The following is an 18,670-nucleotide window of genomic DNA, read 5'->3' as shown; positions in this document are numbered from 1 at the left end:
TTAACAAAGCCTAGTGTTAGGTGAGATTAAAAAAAAAAAAAAAATATATATATATATATATATATATGAATGCTACTACACAGACTTTGAACCAGTTATCTTCTTCTAGGAATTTATCTTAAGGAAATAATCAGACAACTGAGAAAAGAAATAAATATAATGCTATTCATCAAGCATTGCTTAAAAATTGGGAATGATCTAAATGGTTATCTCTAATGTACAACTAAAACTCCTATTATACAAGAGAGCTGTTAAACATTACAAACAAATATACAGTTAAATTTTTTTGATATGGGAAGATAGCCATCATATTTGATAAGCAGGCTGCAGAAAAATAACCAAATGTGCATGGAATAAGAATATCCCCGTGTGCCTGTGTCTAGATGTCTACAAAATATGCATAGATCTACAAAAAATGACTGCTTATCTTTGAGAGGGAGAATACAGGTAGGTGATTTTTCTTTTCTTTAGAATTTCCGGGAGTTTTCTGAACATATCATATTTTAAAAGTTATTTAATTATGAAAATAATACCTATTTCTTATAAATAATTAAAACAACACAAACATGAAGTAAAAAGTCAAAGTCCTTTTCTTCCCACTTTGCTCTAAAACCTGTCAGACTTTTTCTATCCTTCTACAACCTATTTCACCTGCATGGATTTTAAAAAATAAATACGGAATCATACTTGCCTACAACTTTCCTTTTTCACAAACAAACAAACAAACAAAAAAACCCCAACCTTTCTGGCATATAGAAACCTAATGCTTTTAAATTACTACATAGTATTCTTCTATAAAATGTTATAATTTATTCATATAATCCTTTAAGATAAACATTTAGGGCAGCCCGGGTGGCTCAGTGGTTTAGCGTCGCCTTCAGCCTGATCCTGGAGACGTGGGATCGAGTCCCACGTCGGGCTCCTGGGATGGAGCCTGTTTCTCTCTCTGCCTGTGTCTCTGCCTCTATCTTTCTGTGTCTCTCATGAATAAATAAAGATAAACATTTAGGTTATTTCCAGTTTTCCATGTGTTATTTTTATAATGAAATATCTAAGATACAGATACAGTTCCATCAACAAGTCAGCCTTGTCCCTTTCTAAGTCTTTAACCTAAATGAATTAGAATGCTTCCATGATGGTTAATTTTATGTGTCTACTTTAACCACGGTACCCAGATAACTGGTCAAACATTATTCTAGATGTATTGGTGAAGGTATTTTTTGAAACAGATTTAACATTAAATCAGTAGACTTTTGGTAAAGCAGATTACCCTCCATAATGTGGCTGAGTCTCATGCAATCAACTAAAGGTGTTAACAGAAAAAAAGACAGACCTCCCCTGACCGTGAAGGAATTCTGCTGGCTGACCATCAGACTCAAATTGCAGTATTAGCACTTCCCTAGGTCTCCAGCCTACTGCTCTACCCTGCATATTTTGTACTTGCCAGGCTCCAAAACTACATAAACCAATTCCTTAAAATAAATCTCTCTTTCTCTATACACACACCCTATCTCGCTCCCTCTCAACCCTGTTTCTCCAGAGAACTCTAATACATATTCTAATTACTATTTTGCATAATCATCTTAAAATCATTTTTGCATCTTCTCTATTAAACACTGTATTAAATTCTGGGAGTACCTTAATAGGCTTACAATCTAATCAGACATGAAAGTGGATGCTCCTAATAAAAAATATTAAAAGGGAAGGAGGCATGGGTTGCTGCTACATAATTAAAAAAAAGAAAAAGAAAGAAAGAAAGAAAACACTTAGCTCAAAAAAAAGTGGTTTAGTGAAGGATTCTTGGAGAAGGTGCTATCTAAGCTCCACATTGAAAAATGAGTGGGAATTGGGGGAAGAAGAACGATGGAAAGGGCATTCCAGGGTGAAGAGAGAGTATAATCAAATGTACGTGATTAGGGAAATATTGTCCCTTAAAGAATTAGAAATAGTTCAGTCTTTCTAGACAGACATTTCAACGCATGAAGTGTAATTCTGCAAAAAAATAAGGGACTAGGTCATTGAAAATCTTATACAAAGATCATAATAAGAAGGGTGAAACTATCCTGAGAGGATAGAGAGCCTGAGAAGGTTTGTAAGGACCTGAATTATGAGTTTGAATTTTCATTTTTGATAGATCACTCTGGCTTCTAAGTGAAGGATGGATATAGGGGCAAAAGACTATTAAGGAAGCTTTGACTAGCCAAGGTAAAAGATCATAAAGGCCTAACTTATGGTAGGGATGTTGTGGATGAAGAAGAGGTACTAAATTAGAGAAACATTTAGGAGGTGAAGCTGATAGGACTCGTAAATGCATCCAAATATGGAGAGTGAAAGAAAGGAATATCTTCAAAAGATCTCATATTTCTATATCTAATAAATTAAGGTATTATAGTGACTGAGCACATGGGGATAGAAGCATGTTTGTGAGAGAAGAGGATGAGTTGAGCTTAGGACTTCTTGAGTTTGGTGGCTATAGTACCTCTAGTAGATAAGTCCCATTAATGTCTACACCAGTATGTGGCTGATATATACAAGTTCTGTACTGGTAAAAGATAACATGTTTTACATATTATTTATCATTGACAAGATGCATGCTATACATGTATGTATAATGCTATACATGTAAGTATGGACTACAAGAATCATCAAAGGTTTCTTTAAAGAAATGAAACCTATATTAGACCTTGAACTAAGTGCATTAGAGTGGAGAGAATAGGATGAGAAAAGGTACATGGGTGAGAATATGCATAGATAGTAAGACCATTAGTCTTTCAGAAGTCAAGAGCTTTTGGTTGACATATGATTCTACTTACATATGGAATCTGGAAAACAAAACAAATGAGTAAACAAAAGGCAGAAACAGACCCATAAATACAGAGACAATGATGGCTGCCAGAGGGTGGAGAGGGTAGAGGGTGCCGAGGGTAGGGGGATAGGCAACATGAATGAAGGGGAGTGGGAGATACAGTGGAAGATACAGATTCTTCCAGTCACAGAATGAATAAGTCACAGGGATAAAAGGCACAGCATAAGGAATATAGTCAGTGGTACCATTAATACCTCTGTATGGAGATTGATGGTAGCGACACTTGGGGTGAGCATAGAATAACATATAGACTTGTGGAATCACTATGTTGTACACCTGAAACTAATGTAACACTGTTATATTTAAAAAGAGCTTTTGATTGAATAGGATAGCCCAATTCATGAGTACTCTGAAAGCTTATAGAAAGGGTTTGAACTTTATCTCAGGGATACTTATGGTTTGTAACCTGAGGAATGGAATCATAAAGAGTATTTCAGAAAGATAAGTTTGGTAGTTTAATTAGAAGAGGATCATATAGCAAACCTGGCACAATGTAATTTCATGGCATGTCTTTAGCCTTCATTTGACATGTGAGATTAATTGCCAGTATAATATAAAAACTATATATTTTTTAAAGATTATTTATTTATTTATTTATTTATTTATTCATGAGAGGCACAGAGAGAGAGAAAGAGACAGAGACACAGGCAGAGGGAGAAGCAGGCTCCATGCAGGGAGCCTGACGTGGGACTTGATCCCGGGTCTCCAGGATCACACCCTGGGCCGAAGGCGGCGCTAAACCGCTGGGCCACCGGGGCTGCCCTAAAAACTATATTTTATATTAAAGTTAATAATATTTCTATAAGTAAAACATCCCCAAACTTCCACAAAGAAGGTTTATAAGGTTAAAGTGGCAATTTGAAGATACTTAAAGACAAAACAGAAATGCTGAACTTTTCTTAAAAAAGGTATCAGAAGTAAAAGAAAGAAATATGGCAGCATTTAAAAGTCTGGATTTGTTACTGCCATTTTTCACTGTTCTCGTTATATAGCTGAAGTCACATAGGTGATGATGAAAAAGTCAGAATGAGAGATTGGTAAAGAATGGAAGAAACCACACATGTCAGTTGTTCAGAAGAGCACTCACTTCCTTACAGCAAGATAAAAATAATAGTTCTAGGAGAGGTTATTATAAAAAGATTTATGTTTGCAATAAAATACAGTACTTCCACTTACCTTCATAATCCCACAGTTCATTGAAAGGTTTTCCTGGTTCTCCGAGTGGGGCTGGAGGATCATTGAAAAATGGAGCACTAACTTCCATCATCACTCCTCCATCGCCTGGATTCAACCTGACAAATGCTGGCTCATGCTTCACTGGAAGACCATCCCAAGTGTGTTCAATTTTAAAATCCATCTGAAGACTCTAAAAGAAAAAAAAAGTTTAAAAACTCTTTAAAAATATACAAATGTTTCCTTTAGTTAGACATGAAATGACAATTTCAATGCAAAAAAAAGCAGGCAGTAAGGGAGCAAAGTAACAAGAACACAATTCTGAGAGTCAAAAGGCTATTAGCCTTATGGCAAACCATGGACAGGAGTTCTATTATAAAATAGGTAGTTGGATCCTAAAAACTTTAGAATGAAGTCTAGATCCAGCTCAAGTCACCTTGTAAAGAGTATGTCAAAATCATTTTTAAAAACAGTAATTAGTCCACTGAAGAAACTGTGTACATACGACTATAAACACTTGAGTTTCTAGGTCATCCTTTGTCTTCTAAAATGTGCAGGTGTCTGAATTATTGGAGCCTTTGGGAATCAATATCTTTATAATAAAATTCAATCTGATAAAAAATAACTCTATAAATCAGCAGAAGCACTGCTGTTAACATCTGTTTCTTTGACCAAAACCCTTTCTTTTTGAGTAGCAGATGAAGGGTGGTGGGGGTCGGGGGGCTCCAACCATTTCAAGGTTAGTAGAGTTTATATTGTCTTCCTTGGTCTCAGGGTATAGATTTTCTTAGTTTCTTCAATTGTTGAAATTTCATGTGTTAAATGACTACATGTTTGGTGAATCCCTTCTCTCTGATTGAAAAATATGAACAAAATTTATCATTTACACTTAAAATAGACTAAATACATTTGATACAAGAAGTATTTGCATTCTACATTTTTTCTTTAAAAAGTAAGTAGACCTACATAGTATTATATTAATAGAATTACATTTTTTTATTAAACAGTATGGATCTGGCATTTGATAAATATTATCTCATTTAACTTCACAACAAACTTGGGGAGGAACCATTTTTATAGTCCTTACAAATGAAGAAACACACACAAAACAAACAAACAAACAAACAAACAAACAAACAAAAAAAAAAACAAATGAAGAAACAAATTTGTCCACGGTCACATGGCTAGCAAATCATGAAACTGAACCAATATAGGCCATGTTTTCCGAGATGAAGATATTTCAGGAATCTGCAAGAGGATGCAAACCTTATTTTAAGAGTGGTGGATTCCCCAAATCATACTACATCATTACGTCTTGTTCAGAAGATAATCCTGATTAGTAATGATGCTATTTCTAGACTTTGATTTCCCTTATCTGAAGTCTGTGGACTTCCTTGCTTCACATGTTACTTTTACTACAAATAATAAAGTTATTAAGTTTTAAATAACTTAATAGGTAGCACTACTTTACACCCCCAACAGGAGTAGCTCTTCTTTTATATTTAATTTCAATGAATAGATACTGAATACCTCCTAGGTACCAATCACAGGGAGATCCAAATATTTAAGCTCTGTGGAACACAGGAATCCAAGATCTCTGAAAACCTTTTCCTAAGTATGCAGGTCTTCCCAATTTTCACTACATGTTAGCAAATTTTAATTGATAACCTCTAAAATAAAAAAAAATAATTCTAGTATTATAACCCATTTACCACTATTAGTATGTGAGAAGACAATACATTCAGCAATTTATATTCTTTACTATTACAATAAACTCAGTGAATGATAAGACTGCATAAATTGATTCTGATTTGTAGTACTGGCTTATATGGAATAAAATACCTCAACAATAAAATAACCTTCTTTAGTTGAAATATCAAGGCACATTCTTCATATATAAATAGATAAACCTCAATCTCAAATTTTAGTACTAATAAGTATTATCTTAAAGCATATGGGAAGAAATAAAAATAAGTCAAGATATTAGAAATGCCGATTAAATTTGATTGATACCAATATGCTAAGAGAATATGCTATTCTCCTAATTTGGAGCTAACAATCCTGGCAAAATATAACATAGTGACTAGGAAGCTTTGGCAGATTCACTCATCCTCCACAGAACCAGTGTATCTACAAAAATACTGCACACATTAAAGGGATCCCTATCTAATCATTGGGTTTCCACTAGGGAGTTTTCAATTACCAGCTTTCAGGCAATCATCTCTATGTTCAAATGGAATTAAACCATTTCCAGCGAGTTGATCCTAAAAATGGCCTGTCATTTCCATTCTACAATGTGGGTCTTGTGGTCAGAATGAGGTGTAGTTTACACTTTCAAATTAATTCAAAATATAATCTTATCTGAAAGAAGAACTTAAATATAAAAGCAGAGCTACTCTTCTTGGGAGTATAAAGTAGCGCTACCTCAAGACTTTCTACTGGCCCTTTTCCCTGATTTTTTTGAGCAGTGTTTGAAATTAATGCAAGAGGAACTGAAAGAATATGTGACCTCCAAACCAGCTATGCAAGAAATTTTAAGGGGGACTCTTAAAATTCCCCTTTAAGAAGAAGTTCAGTGGAACAATCCACAAAACAAGGACTGAATACATATCATGATGACACTAAACTCATATCTCTCAATAGTAACTCTGAATGTGAACAGGCTTAATGACCCCATCAAAAGGCACAGGGTTTCAGACTGGATAAAAAAGCAGGACCCATCTATTTGCTGTCTACAAGAGACTCATTTTAGACAGAAGGACACCTACAGCCTGAAAATAAAAGGTTGGAGAACCATTTACCATTCAAATGGTCCTCAAAAGAAAGCAGGGGTAGCCATCCTCATATCAGATAAACTAAAATTTACCCCGAAGACTGTAGTAAGAGATGAAGAGGGACACTATATCACACTTAAAGGATCTATCCAACAAGAGGACTTAACAATCCTCAATATATATGCCCCAAATGTGGGAACTGCCAAATATTTAAATCAATTAATAACCAAAGTGAAGAAATACTTAGATAATAATACACTTATACTTGGTGACTTCAATCTAGTTCTTTCTATACTCGATAGGTCTTCTAAGCACAAGATCTCTAAAGAAACAAGAGCATTAAACGATACACTGGACCAGATGGATTTCACAGATATCTACAGAACTTTACATCCAAACTCAACTGAATACACATTCTTCTCAAGTGCACATGGAACTTTCCCCAGAATAGACCACATCCTGGGTCACAAATCGGGTCTGAACTGATACCAAAAGATTGGGATCGTCCCCTGCATATTCTCAGGCCATAATGCATTGAAATTAGAACTAAATCACAACAAGAAGTTTGGAAGGACCTCAAACACGGGAGGTTACGGACCATCCTGCTAAAAGATGAAAGGGTCAACCAGGAAATTAAGGAAGAACTAAAAAGATTCATGGAAACTAATGAGAATGAAGATACAACCGTTCAAAATCTTTGGGATGCAGCAAAAGCAGTCCTAAGGGAGAAATACATCGCAATACAAGCATCCATTCAAAAACTGGAAGGAACTCAAATACAGAAGCTAACCTTAAACAAAAAGGAGCTAGAGAAAAAACAGCAAATAGATCCAACACCCAGCAGGAGAAGAGAGTTAATAAAGATTTGAGCAGAACTCAACGAAATCGAGACCAGAACTGTGGAACAAATTAACAGAACCAGGAGTTGGTTCTTTGAAAGAATTAATAAGATACGTAAACCATTAGCCAGCCTTATTAAAAAGAAGAGAGAGAAAACTCAAATTAATAAAATCATGAATGAGAAAGGAGAGATCACTACCAACACCAAGGAAATACAAACGATTTTTTTTTTTTACAAACGATTTTAAAAACATATTATGAACAGCTATACGCCAATAAATTAGGCAATCTAGAAGAAATGGACGCATTCCTGGAAAGCCACAAACTACCAAAACTGGAACAGGAAGAAATAGAAAACCTGAACAGGCCAATAATCAGGGAGGAAATTAAAGCAGTCATCAAAAACCCCCCAAGACACAGAATCCAGGGCCAGATGGCTTCCCAGGGGAATTCTATCAAACGTTTAAAGAAGAAATGATCCTATTCTACTAAAACTGTTTGGAAAGATAGAAAAAGATGGAGTACTTCATAATTCGTTCTATGAGGCCAGCATCACTTTAATTCCAAAACCAAAGACCCCACCAAAAAGGAGAATTACAGACTAATATCCCTGATGAACATGGATGCAAAAATTCTCAACAAGATACTAGCCGATAGGATCCAACAGTACATTAAGAAAATTATTCCCCATGACCAAGTAGGATTTATCCCTGGGACACAAGGCTGGTTCAACACTCATAAAACAATCAATGTGATTCATCATATCAGCAAGAGAAAAACCAAGAACCATATGATCCTCTCATTAGATGCAGAGAAAGCATTTGACAAAATACAGCATCCATTCCTGAGCAAAACTCTTCAGAGTGTAAGGATAGAGGGAACATCTTAAAAGCCATCTAAGAAAAGCCCACAGCATATATCATTCTCCTTGGGGAAACACTGGGAGCCTTTCCCCTAAGATCAGGAACAAGACAGGGATGTCCACTCTCACCACTGCTATTCAACATAGTACTGGAAGTCCTAGCCTCAGCAATCAGACAACAAAAAGACATTAAAGGCATTCAAATTGGCAAAGAAGAAGTCAAACTCTCCCTCTTCGCCGACGACATGATACTCTACATAGAAAATCCAAAAGCCTCCACCCCAAGATTGCTAGAACTCATACAGCAATTTGGTAGCGTGGCAGGATACAAAATCAATGCCCAGAAATCAATGGCATTTCTATACACTAACAATGAGACTGAAGAAAGAGAAATTAAGGAGTTAATCCCATTTACAATTGCACCCAAAAGCATAATATACCTAGGAATAAACCTAACTAAAGAGGTAAAGGATCTATACCCTAAAAACTATTGAACACTTCTGAAAGAAATTGAGGAAGACACAAAGAGATGGAAAAATATTCCATGCTCATGGATTGGCAGAAATAATATTGTGAAAATGTCAATGTTACCCAGGGCAATTTACACGTTTAATGCAATCCCTATCAAAATACCATGGACTTTCTTCAGAGAGTTAGAACAAATTATTTTAAGATTTGTGTGGAATCAGAAAAGTCCCCGAATAGCCAGGGGAATTTTAAAAAAGAAAACCATATCTTGGGGCATCACAATGCAAGATTTCAGGTTGTACTACAAAGCTGTGGTCATCAAGACAGTGTGGTACTGGCACAAAAACAGACACATAGATCAGTGGAACAGAACAGAGAACCCAGAAGTGGACCCTGAACTTTATGGTGAACTAATATTCGATAAAGGAGGAAAGACTATCCATTGGAAGAAAGACAGTCTCTTCAATAAACGGTGCTGGGAAAATTGGACATCCACATGCAGAAGAATGAAACTAGACCACTCTCTTTCACCATACACAAAGATAAACTCAAAATGGATGAAAGATCTAAATGTGAGACAAGATTCCATCAAAATTTTGGAGGAGAACACAGGCACACCCTTTTTGATCTCAGCCACAGTAACTTCTTGCAAGATACATCCACGAAGGCAAAAGAAACAAAAGCAAAAATGAACTATTGGGACTTCATCAAGATAAGAAGCTTTTGCACAGCAAAGGATACAGTCAACAAAACTAAAAGACAACCTACAGAATGGGAGAAGATATTTGCAAATGACGTATCAGATAAAGGGCTAGTTTCCAAGATCTATAAAGAACTTCTTAAGCTCAACACCAAAGAAACAAACAATCCAATCATGAAATGGGCAACAGACATGAAGAGAAATCTCACAGAGGAAGACATAGACAAGGCCAACAAGCACATGAGAAAATGCTCTGCATCACTGGCCATCAGGGAAATACAAATCAAAACCACAATGAGACACCAACTCACACCAGTGAGAATGGGGAAAATTAACAAGGCAGGAAATCACAAATGTTGGAGAGGATGTGGAGAAAAGGGAACCCTGTTACACTGTTGGTGGGAATGTGAGCTGGTGCAACCACTCTGGAAAACTGTGTGGCGGTTCCTCAGAGTTAAAAATAGACCTGCCGGGATCCCTGGGTGGTGCAGCGGTTTGGCGCCTGCCTTTGGCCCAGGGCGCGATCCTGGAGACCCCGGATCGAATCCCACGTCGGGCTCCCAGTGCATGGAGCCTGCTTCTCCCTCTGCCTATGTGTCTGCCTCTCTCTCTCTCTCTGTGACTATCATAAATAAATAAAAATTAAAAAAAAAAATAGACCTGCCTATGACCCAGCAATTGCACTGTTGGGGATTTACGGGAAAGATACAGAGGCAATGAAACGCCGGGATACCTGCACCCCGATGTTTCTAGCAGCAATGTCCACAATAGCTAAACTGTGGAAGGAGCCTCGGTGTCCATCAAAAGATGAATGGATAAAGAAGATGTGGTTTATGTATACAATGGAATATTACTGAGCCATTAGAAACGACAAATACCCACCATTTGCTTCAACGTGGATGGAACTGGAGGGTATTATGCTGAGTGAAGTCAGTCAATCGGAGAAGGACAAACAGTGTATGTTCTCATTCATTTGGGGAATATAAATAATAGTGAAAGGGAATATAAGGGAAGGGAGAAGAAATGTGTGGGAAATATCAGAAAGGGAGACAGAACATAAAGACTCCTAACTCTGGGAAAGGAACTAGGGGTGGTAGAAGGGGGGAGAGTGGGGGGTGGGGGTGAATGGGTGACGGGCACTGAGGAGGGCACTTGACGGGATGAGCACTGGGTGTTATTCTGTATGTTGGTAAATTGAACACCAATAAAAAATAAATTTATTTAAAAAAAAAGAAATTAATGCAAGAAATATTGAATATACTTCCACCCTCTGGGAGGAGTGCCATGGCTGACATGGCTGACATGGCTGACAAGGGTAGAATGTAATTTTGGCTTTGATTGCATAAAATGATTTTAGTTTCCTACTAGAGTGACAAATTTGTTAAGTTGCTTAAAGAACACTAATGTTAATCCAAGTGTGCATAATATTTATAACAAAATTAACCTAAAAAGTATAGTCCTGCCCACTAGTTTACAATGTAATCTAAAGATAACATGGATCCAGAGAGAAACAACTGATTCTCCTTTCAACTTCCTGGGGACCCGGGATACTTAGAATTCTCTCTTGAAACTTAATTCTTACTGCCTCTCAATTTTGTATGCACATGTGTTCATATGAAATAAAGACAATTCAACTGTCAATGTCCTTTGTGACCTATGCTAGTGTGCATCCCCCACTCTACTTTTTATCATTCTCTGCTAAGTTTTGATTCACAGCATTATACCACATGACATGTTTGTTTATTGTCTCCCCATTACCAGCCAGAATGCCTGTAAGTAATACGAACTCATCATTTATTTGTCAAGTGAATAATCCTCCTAGTTTTTGGAACCAAAATTTCATGATTCTAAGGTTTTGTGCAAAATAAATCAATTGTATTCATGGTATCACTCTCTTTCAGTTAAAACAATAGCAAGTAACTAAGATAATATGTCATATCTAGAAACTTCCTTTCAATTTAGTTTATCAAAGGTTACCTACTCACTTTGTTTCAGGTGCTGTACCAGGTGTTAGGGAAATTAACTATAAGCCTAGGGGAGTTAGGGATGTGTCTCAGGTAGGTAAACCAACGAAGTCTATTATCAATTGGTTTATTTTATAGTCCAATTTGATAAAGTTGGATTCCTACACGAAACTAAGTTTTTCTTTTTAAAGATTTTATTTATTTGAGAGAGAGCAAGAGCGGAGCACATAAAAGAGGGAGAGGAAGAGGGAGAAGCAGACTCACAGGTGAGCAGAGAGCCCATGTGGGGCTTGATCCTGGGATCCTGGGATCAGACGCTTAATTGACAGAGGCACCCAGGTCCCCCACCAAACTAAGTTTTAAATGAATCAAAGATTTAAACATAAAAACTATATTAAAAGAGAAAAATGAATTTTTAAGACAATGTTATAGTTGAAAAAGCCTTTTAAGATATAACCCCAAACTCAAAAGACAGAAAAGAATGATACATTTGGCTGCATAAAATTAACAAAACTGAAAACAAAGACCTGCCTACACCCACCCAAAAAAGCCCACCATTACAAAAATCAAATGACAGTTGGGGAAAAAATATCTACAACTCATATTTCAGACAAATAACTAACTTTTTCAGTGTTTAAAGGGGTCCTAGAAATTAATAAGGAAAAGATCAATACCCCAACAGAAAAACAGGATAAAACAGTTAACAGAAAGTAAATGCAAAATGTTCAACCTCATTTATGATAGAAATGCACATTAAAGCAACAATAAATTACTATTTTCTTGTATTGGAAAATTTGATAACATGATGTGATAATGCAAAACAATGAAAAACAATCACATATTGTTGTTGGGGCATAACTGGCACAGCTTCTGTGAAGAACAATCCTTCAAAATCTATCAAAACAAAACATGCAAATATCTTTTGACTTAACAATTCTAGTTCTAGGAGTTATTACACCTGCACATATTCAAAATGACCTAAGTATAAAGATATTCACTGCAACACTGTCTACAATAAAATAATGTAAGCAATTTAAATACCCCTAAGTACAGGACTGGTAAGGAAATTATGCTATATCATGCAATGAAATACTATGTAGCTGCTAAAAAAGAATGAAGCAGCTCTATATATATTTAAAATATACTAAGGGAAAAAAAGCAAGGTGCAAAATGTATGAACTTATTTCATTGAAAAAGAAGACTATTTGCATAAATGTTTGTGAATGCATATACTATCTCAGAAAGCACAGACAAGAAACCAGTGGTGGCAATGGTTACCTCTTTTGAGGCAATTGCTGGAGACAAGAGAGCAAGAGGCTTATTTTCAACTGCTATTACTTAAAACAACAACAACAAAAATTGCCTGAATTTTATACTATTAAAAAATAAATGAATGATTAAAAAGTGTTTTTTAAAGTCCATGTGATATACCTCCTCTCTATACTATATTATATATGCTTAACATTTCTTAAATGTCAGAATGAATACTGGGAATATTATTGAAGGAATATATTCATTCAAGGTGATCACCAGCCTATTATGCAATTTTGATGTTGGCTGTTTAGACTTCCTTAGAAGAATGTTTATCGTTAATCTGTGTTTTTCCACATTTTAACTTCTATTCCTCAAATTACTCTTTCATCCAAAAAAAGTCACAATTTTAAAATTATTTTCATGCTTGTCTGCATTATGGAGAGGCCTTTAAAAGGAAAGTTGATAAAGGAGAGAACCGCAGAGCACTAAGTGTCCAGGAGACAAAAAACACACAAAGGTTAAAAGAAGGAAGTAATGGAAAAGATGTTTTCTCAGAACGTTTTACAAGGGAAATTTCCAAATTCTTCTATTCACGAAATTGCCTTTAGTTTCCTATAATTATATTTCAGTTTGCATTCTTGCTTCCACCTGCACCCCTGCCCGTTTATGAGAGAAACGGAGAAAGGAAGCAGTCGGAAAGTGGGAGTAAATAAACTGTGCCAGCAGAAGCAGCAGCTGAAAAAGAAGTTACCAAAGAAAAGGCTAACAAGACTGGGCGAAGCTGCAAGTAAAAAGCGAGGTAAGGACGCTAAACAAGAGAAGAACGCAGACCGGGAAGCTCTTTTTCCGTTCAAGACTCTCAGCTCGCTGCTTTCTGCGCAGGTGACAGAAGAGGGCTCAGCCTTAGGCTCCGCCCAGCTGCCTACACATCCCAGGGGGGTTGGGCGTGGAGGACCGAAGCCAACTCGTCCTGGTTTTACAGGAAAGGAAAAAAAGGAAGTGAACCTCTGAACTTTTGATCATTCTACTGAAGTTTGAGTGATTTTCTAGAAGGAGAAGGAAGGGTAATTCAGCAATATAAATACCATGTAACAATCTGAAAATGAGCTGTAAATTCCAGTTCAGGCAGGCACTTTCCAACTATGATCACCAGCAAGTCGCTGTAAAAAGGATTTTGTGAATGGAGATACATATACATAAATATATTTAGCACAGTGCCTAGCATGTATGTAGTAAATACTCAGAAAACATTAGCTGTTATTATTAAAGTATACACAGGTTTGCGTAAAGAAAGTATTTTTCTGTTGAAATTTTTTAAATTATAGGTTACTTAAATGGTTGTCCTATAAAAACTAGACTACAAGGCAGGATAGTCTAAATGACCCTTGAGATCCCAAAATATAGTTCTGGTTGGTTCAGTCTTACCTATTCCACCAGTTTCAGTATTTATCAGCTTATTTTCCTTCATTTAGTGTCTCCCACCCAAGACAGTGTGAACTTACTGTTTCTATACAGGATTAGATGTAAATTCATAACATAATCATACATAAACTTTTAAAGTTCTCAAGAAAAGGCAATGATTTACAGAACTACTCTAATTCTAAATAATAAAATCATTCTGTATTTTGGTTGCTGAGAGTTACCAAAATGTCTACAGGATCTGTGGGTTTAATTCAGCAAGCAGTCACTGGACCTGAACTTCACAGCTACTCTGAGAATACTGTGCATATTCTACATGTTTAAATAAATTCACCATTTTCTCCTGATCTGCAACAGCAGATATTACATTAGTGTATGGCCATTATTCAATTATTTTCAGGTAAAGTATTAAAGTACACCATATGAAGCTGCAGAAAAATCACAATTTCATATGGTTTAGCATAAGTATGTTTTGCTCATAACATACTTTTAAAAACTTCTTTGGGGGAAAGCAGCTTTCGTATTTGTTTTACGAAAACTATTATTTTTGTTTTATAAAAATCATTTGGTGGGAGAGGGAAATGAGCTCTTGCTCAATGGCTCAATTTCCAACTTTGTATTCTTCATGATGCTTTCCACATGGTACTGGCTGCTTGATGTCAATTTATTAAACAAATTAATATTAGTAAGAACTATAAATTTTCAAAGGTTTTCTTTATTGAAGAAATATATATAACACAAAAACATGAAATTGGAGCTAGAGAATGGTTAAACACACAAGATTTTTCTCATTTCTCATTCCTTGTACTCAATTACACTGATACTTTCCAAGCACTGGAATTCCTTGTACTCAATTACACTGATACTTTCCAATCCACCGAATTCCTTAAATTAATTCCTTCATCGGGTATTTTTGAACCCTTATTGGATTCCAGGCTCTCTAATGGAGCCTAGAAACAAACTACAAAACAATATGATAGAGACTGGATGGAGGAAGAAGCACAAAGTATTAAGGAAGCACCTTCCTTGGGGAAAGTGGGTAGAGAACACAAGAGAACTTTTAAAAGCAAGCAACACTAGAGGGGATACTTTAAGGATAAGTGGAAGCGTGACAATTTTGTTTCATAAAGATGAAAAATATTTTGTAAAAGCTCCATGCAAAAACCAGTAGAATCTTACAAACCAGCTTCCCAAACAAACCCCAATACTATAATTTGTATTGAACTTGACCATATAAGCCAAATAGCTCAAGTATAGAGATAAAAATTCCAACTTCAGATATTTAATTTACATCATGCAAAGACCACTCATCATTTATATGCAGAAAGTGATCTTTGCGTTCACCAACACTAATACATCTTATCAATATCTAGTGTAGGTGTGGAATTAAGTTTATAACTGATGCCAAATTAACTCCAATGGCAACATGCAGGTTCAAATGTAGGAGAACTTAAAGTCTAGTCCTCGGGGAGCGGGGGAGGAGCTCATGAAAAAACAAAAATAATAGTTTTCGTAAAACAAATACGAAAGCTGCTTTCCCCCAAAGTTTTTAAAAGTATGTTATGAGCAAAACATACTTATGCTAAAACCTTTCAAGAAAGAGTTGAAGTTGGCCCACTCAATCTCTCCCTCCAGTAAGTTTAAGATTATTTATTTATTTATTTATTTATTTATTCATGAGAGAGAGAGAGGAGCAGAGACACAGGCAGAGGGAGAAGCAGGCTCCATGCAGGGAGTCTGATGTGACTCAATCCTGGATCTCCAGGATGACACCCTGGGCTGAAGGCGGCGCTAAACCGCTGAGCCACCCGGGCTGCCCTCCAGTAAGTGTTTGTATGAATGACCCCGAAAACCACATCAGGTTCCATGTTCACTAACAGAAAGCTAAACTTTTTCTAGTGGTTATTAGACATATCTCCATACTGAACTGGAGCCAGTCTTCACAGGAAGGGATCACCTCATTCTCTTAATAGCGGGTATGGAGAAAGCTTCAGCACTTCAAATCCCTAACCGGACACAGTTGGACCATTCTAACGTTGCCTCGTTTATAGAACATTGTGAGTACGGCTGTAAAACTTTAACTGTTCAAGAAAAAAAAGCCAAATGGAGCTACATCTTGACCTTCACTAAACTACTGTTTAGTGTTTACAAAACCAGCAATTCAGTGCTGGTTTTGTAGTAGTGCCCAACCAAAATTGGTCCTGCACCGACATGACTGTTTAGTGTTTGAAAATAAGGTTTTGGGCGCGATACATCACTACAAAAAGTGCTAAATGTATTAATAAGAACTTGCTGCCGACTGTATTTATAACAATTATTTTACATTTGCAGAAATGTAGCGCTTTTCCTCCAAATTTCATAGGTGTAAGAAAAAAGCGGGGAAAGGTGCACCATGTTTTAAACTTGCAAATAGTTTTTTCTGAAATCCAGATTCCCCACAGGAAATTGTCACCACCCAGACCACACACGTCTCAGCCTTTTACAAGCCAACAGACTGACTGAAGATTGTCCACAGTTCCTAAGATTTAGCACATATACAAAAATAAAACTTTATAAATTAAAAAAAAAAACACAATAAAAACTTCAATAAAAACACACAGTCTTTTAAAAAAAAAAAAACACACAGTCTATTCTTTTTAACAGTCTATTAAAAAGCACTAAAATTAGTGGCTAGCTTCAAATTAACATTCTTACTGCCGATGTTGAAATTTCCTCCGATTTTATTATTATTTTTTTAAGAGTTTATTTATATTCCTGAGAGACCCAGAGAGAGAGAGAGGCAGAGACACAGGCAGAGGGAGAAGCAGGCTCCGGACTCCATCCCAGGTCTCCAGGGTCACGCCCTGGGCCGAAGGCAGATGCGCAGCCGCTGAGCCACCCGGGCTGCCCACTCCTCCAATTTTAAGGTAGGGCTTAAATGCAGACTAAATTTTTAATACTGGAAGTTGTCATTTTTCCCTCAGATATTAAGTTTTGCCTAATTTTTTCTGACCAAAATAAAAATGTAACTTTTTTGTTCTTTTTGAGGAAGCGAAGATTTGCAGGACCTTTGCAGCACCTCTAACTACACGCACGCCTTCCTGACACGGCTAAACACAGCTCGTCTCCTTCCCCTGAAGACCCAGAGGGGCAGGGCCGTACTTAGCTTGTGGAGACCAAGCCCACGTCCAAGATCCTCCAGAAGCTCCGCTCTGGGGGCGGCCTCCGAAGGCGCCAGCTTGGGCTCCGCCTCCAGTCAGACGTCTCCTCACTTTCCACACCCGCTCCTCCTTTCGGCCAGCAAGCAGGTTCCCTCAGTCCAGAAGTGCCAGGCATCAAAGATTCTGGGAGCTTTTAAAATACGTGCTTGACGCCCTCCCTACGTTTACAACTTGGGGGGTTTTCTTTAAAAACCGCACACGCTGCACAGAGCCCCCGGGCTCGCCCCCCGGAGGGAGCCTGCCCGCAGCCTCGGGGGTGGCTCCGCGCGCCGCCTTCCGGGTTCTCACAGCTCCGCCCAGAGCTGGACCGATAGCCAATAGCGTGTAAGGACTCTAGGAAGCGCGATGACGCAGGCGCCGACGTCCACGTGATGACGCAGGCCGCGTCGCCGTCTCCAAGGAGCGGCCCGGGGCACCGGTTTCAAAGTCGCAGGGCGGGCCGAGTGGACTTCCGCGGCTGGCCCCGGGTTTCGCCGGCGTCCTGGAGTCGACCCGCGCCTTCCTCCCCGAAGGCTGCCCCAAGGACGCCGCCGCCCGGCGCCTCGCCGGCTCTGTCGGCTCTGTCCTGAGTGGCCCGGCACGACCCCGAGTGACCTGCGGGACGCCTCCGGCCGCCCGCGTCCGCGCCTTACCCGGCCGGGATCGGGGCGGGGGAGGGGGGGACGAGGCCCCAAAATTCACGTGGCGGGTCCTCGCGAGCCTGGCGTCTGAAGTCCGTTGCCCGGTCGAGGGGCCGCGCTGGGACTCGGGAGAAGGAGGCGCGGCGGGGCTGTCGACGTGAGGAGGATGCTGCCTACGCCCTCGAGAGCTTGACCAGCCCCGGAGCGTCGCTCTAGTCCTGTGTCTCCTCACGGCGAGCTCTGGTGGGGGGGGCGGGGCGCGGGGCGGGGGGGGGCGCTTTTGTTGTTTTTTTGTGGTTGTTTCATTTTTGGAAGAAAGTGGCAGGTGGTGCAATCCCAAGGAAATGGCCACGGAAATCGACTTTCTGAGAGACCAAAGTAAGCTCCGCATCCCTCTGTGGAAAATGGTTACCGTGCGAGGCGACGTTGCCGACCGGCTCGTATTTTCGAATATGCCCGTTCGGTGCATGGGGATTCTGGAGAAACTCAAGTCAGCTTTACGGGAAAGCCTGGCGGGCGGGCGGGCGGGT

The 18,670-nt window shown here is 38.3% G+C and overlaps 2 protein-coding genes across 7 annotated transcripts in view; one reads left to right on the top strand and one right to left on the bottom strand.

The window, feature by feature from the left end:
• The window catches only part of C6H4orf33 (chromosome 6 C4orf33 homolog), a 193,782-nt gene extending 175,982 nt beyond the window's left edge, over positions 1-17,800 (bottom strand). For all 6 annotated transcript variants that reach the window (XR_005988421.1, XM_041758985.1, XM_041758983.1 and 3 more), the window contains exons 1-2: positions 17,462-17,800; positions 4,043-4,232 (exon numbers count right to left, since the gene is read on the bottom strand). Coding sequence is in view for 5 of the 6 variants with exons in the window: in XM_041758985.1 (XP_041614919.1) it covers positions 4,043-4,223 (181 nt within the window). In the remaining variant the exon portion in view is untranslated. The remainder of the gene's footprint in view (positions 1-4,042; positions 4,233-17,461) is intronic.
• A 588-nt stretch (positions 17,801-18,388) lies between these two features.
• Positions 18,389-18,670, top strand: part of SCLT1 (sodium channel and clathrin linker 1) — a 176,835-nt gene continuing 176,553 nt past the window's right edge. Inside the window, exon 1 of the mRNA XM_041759726.1 lies at positions 18,389-18,518. Within this exon, the coding sequence (XP_041615660.1) occupies positions 18,485-18,518 (34 nt within the window). The 5' untranslated portion in view covers positions 18,389-18,484. The remainder of the gene's footprint in view (positions 18,519-18,670) is intronic.

Source organism: Vulpes lagopus, chromosome 6 (genome assembly GCF_018345385.1).
Source record: "Vulpes lagopus strain Blue_001 chromosome 6, ASM1834538v1, whole genome shotgun sequence".
NCBI classification, from domain to species: domain Eukaryota; kingdom Metazoa; phylum Chordata; class Mammalia; order Carnivora; family Canidae; genus Vulpes; species Vulpes lagopus.
Note: the sequence above shows the minus strand (reverse complement) of the source record. Positions and strands in the feature narration are given on the sequence as shown.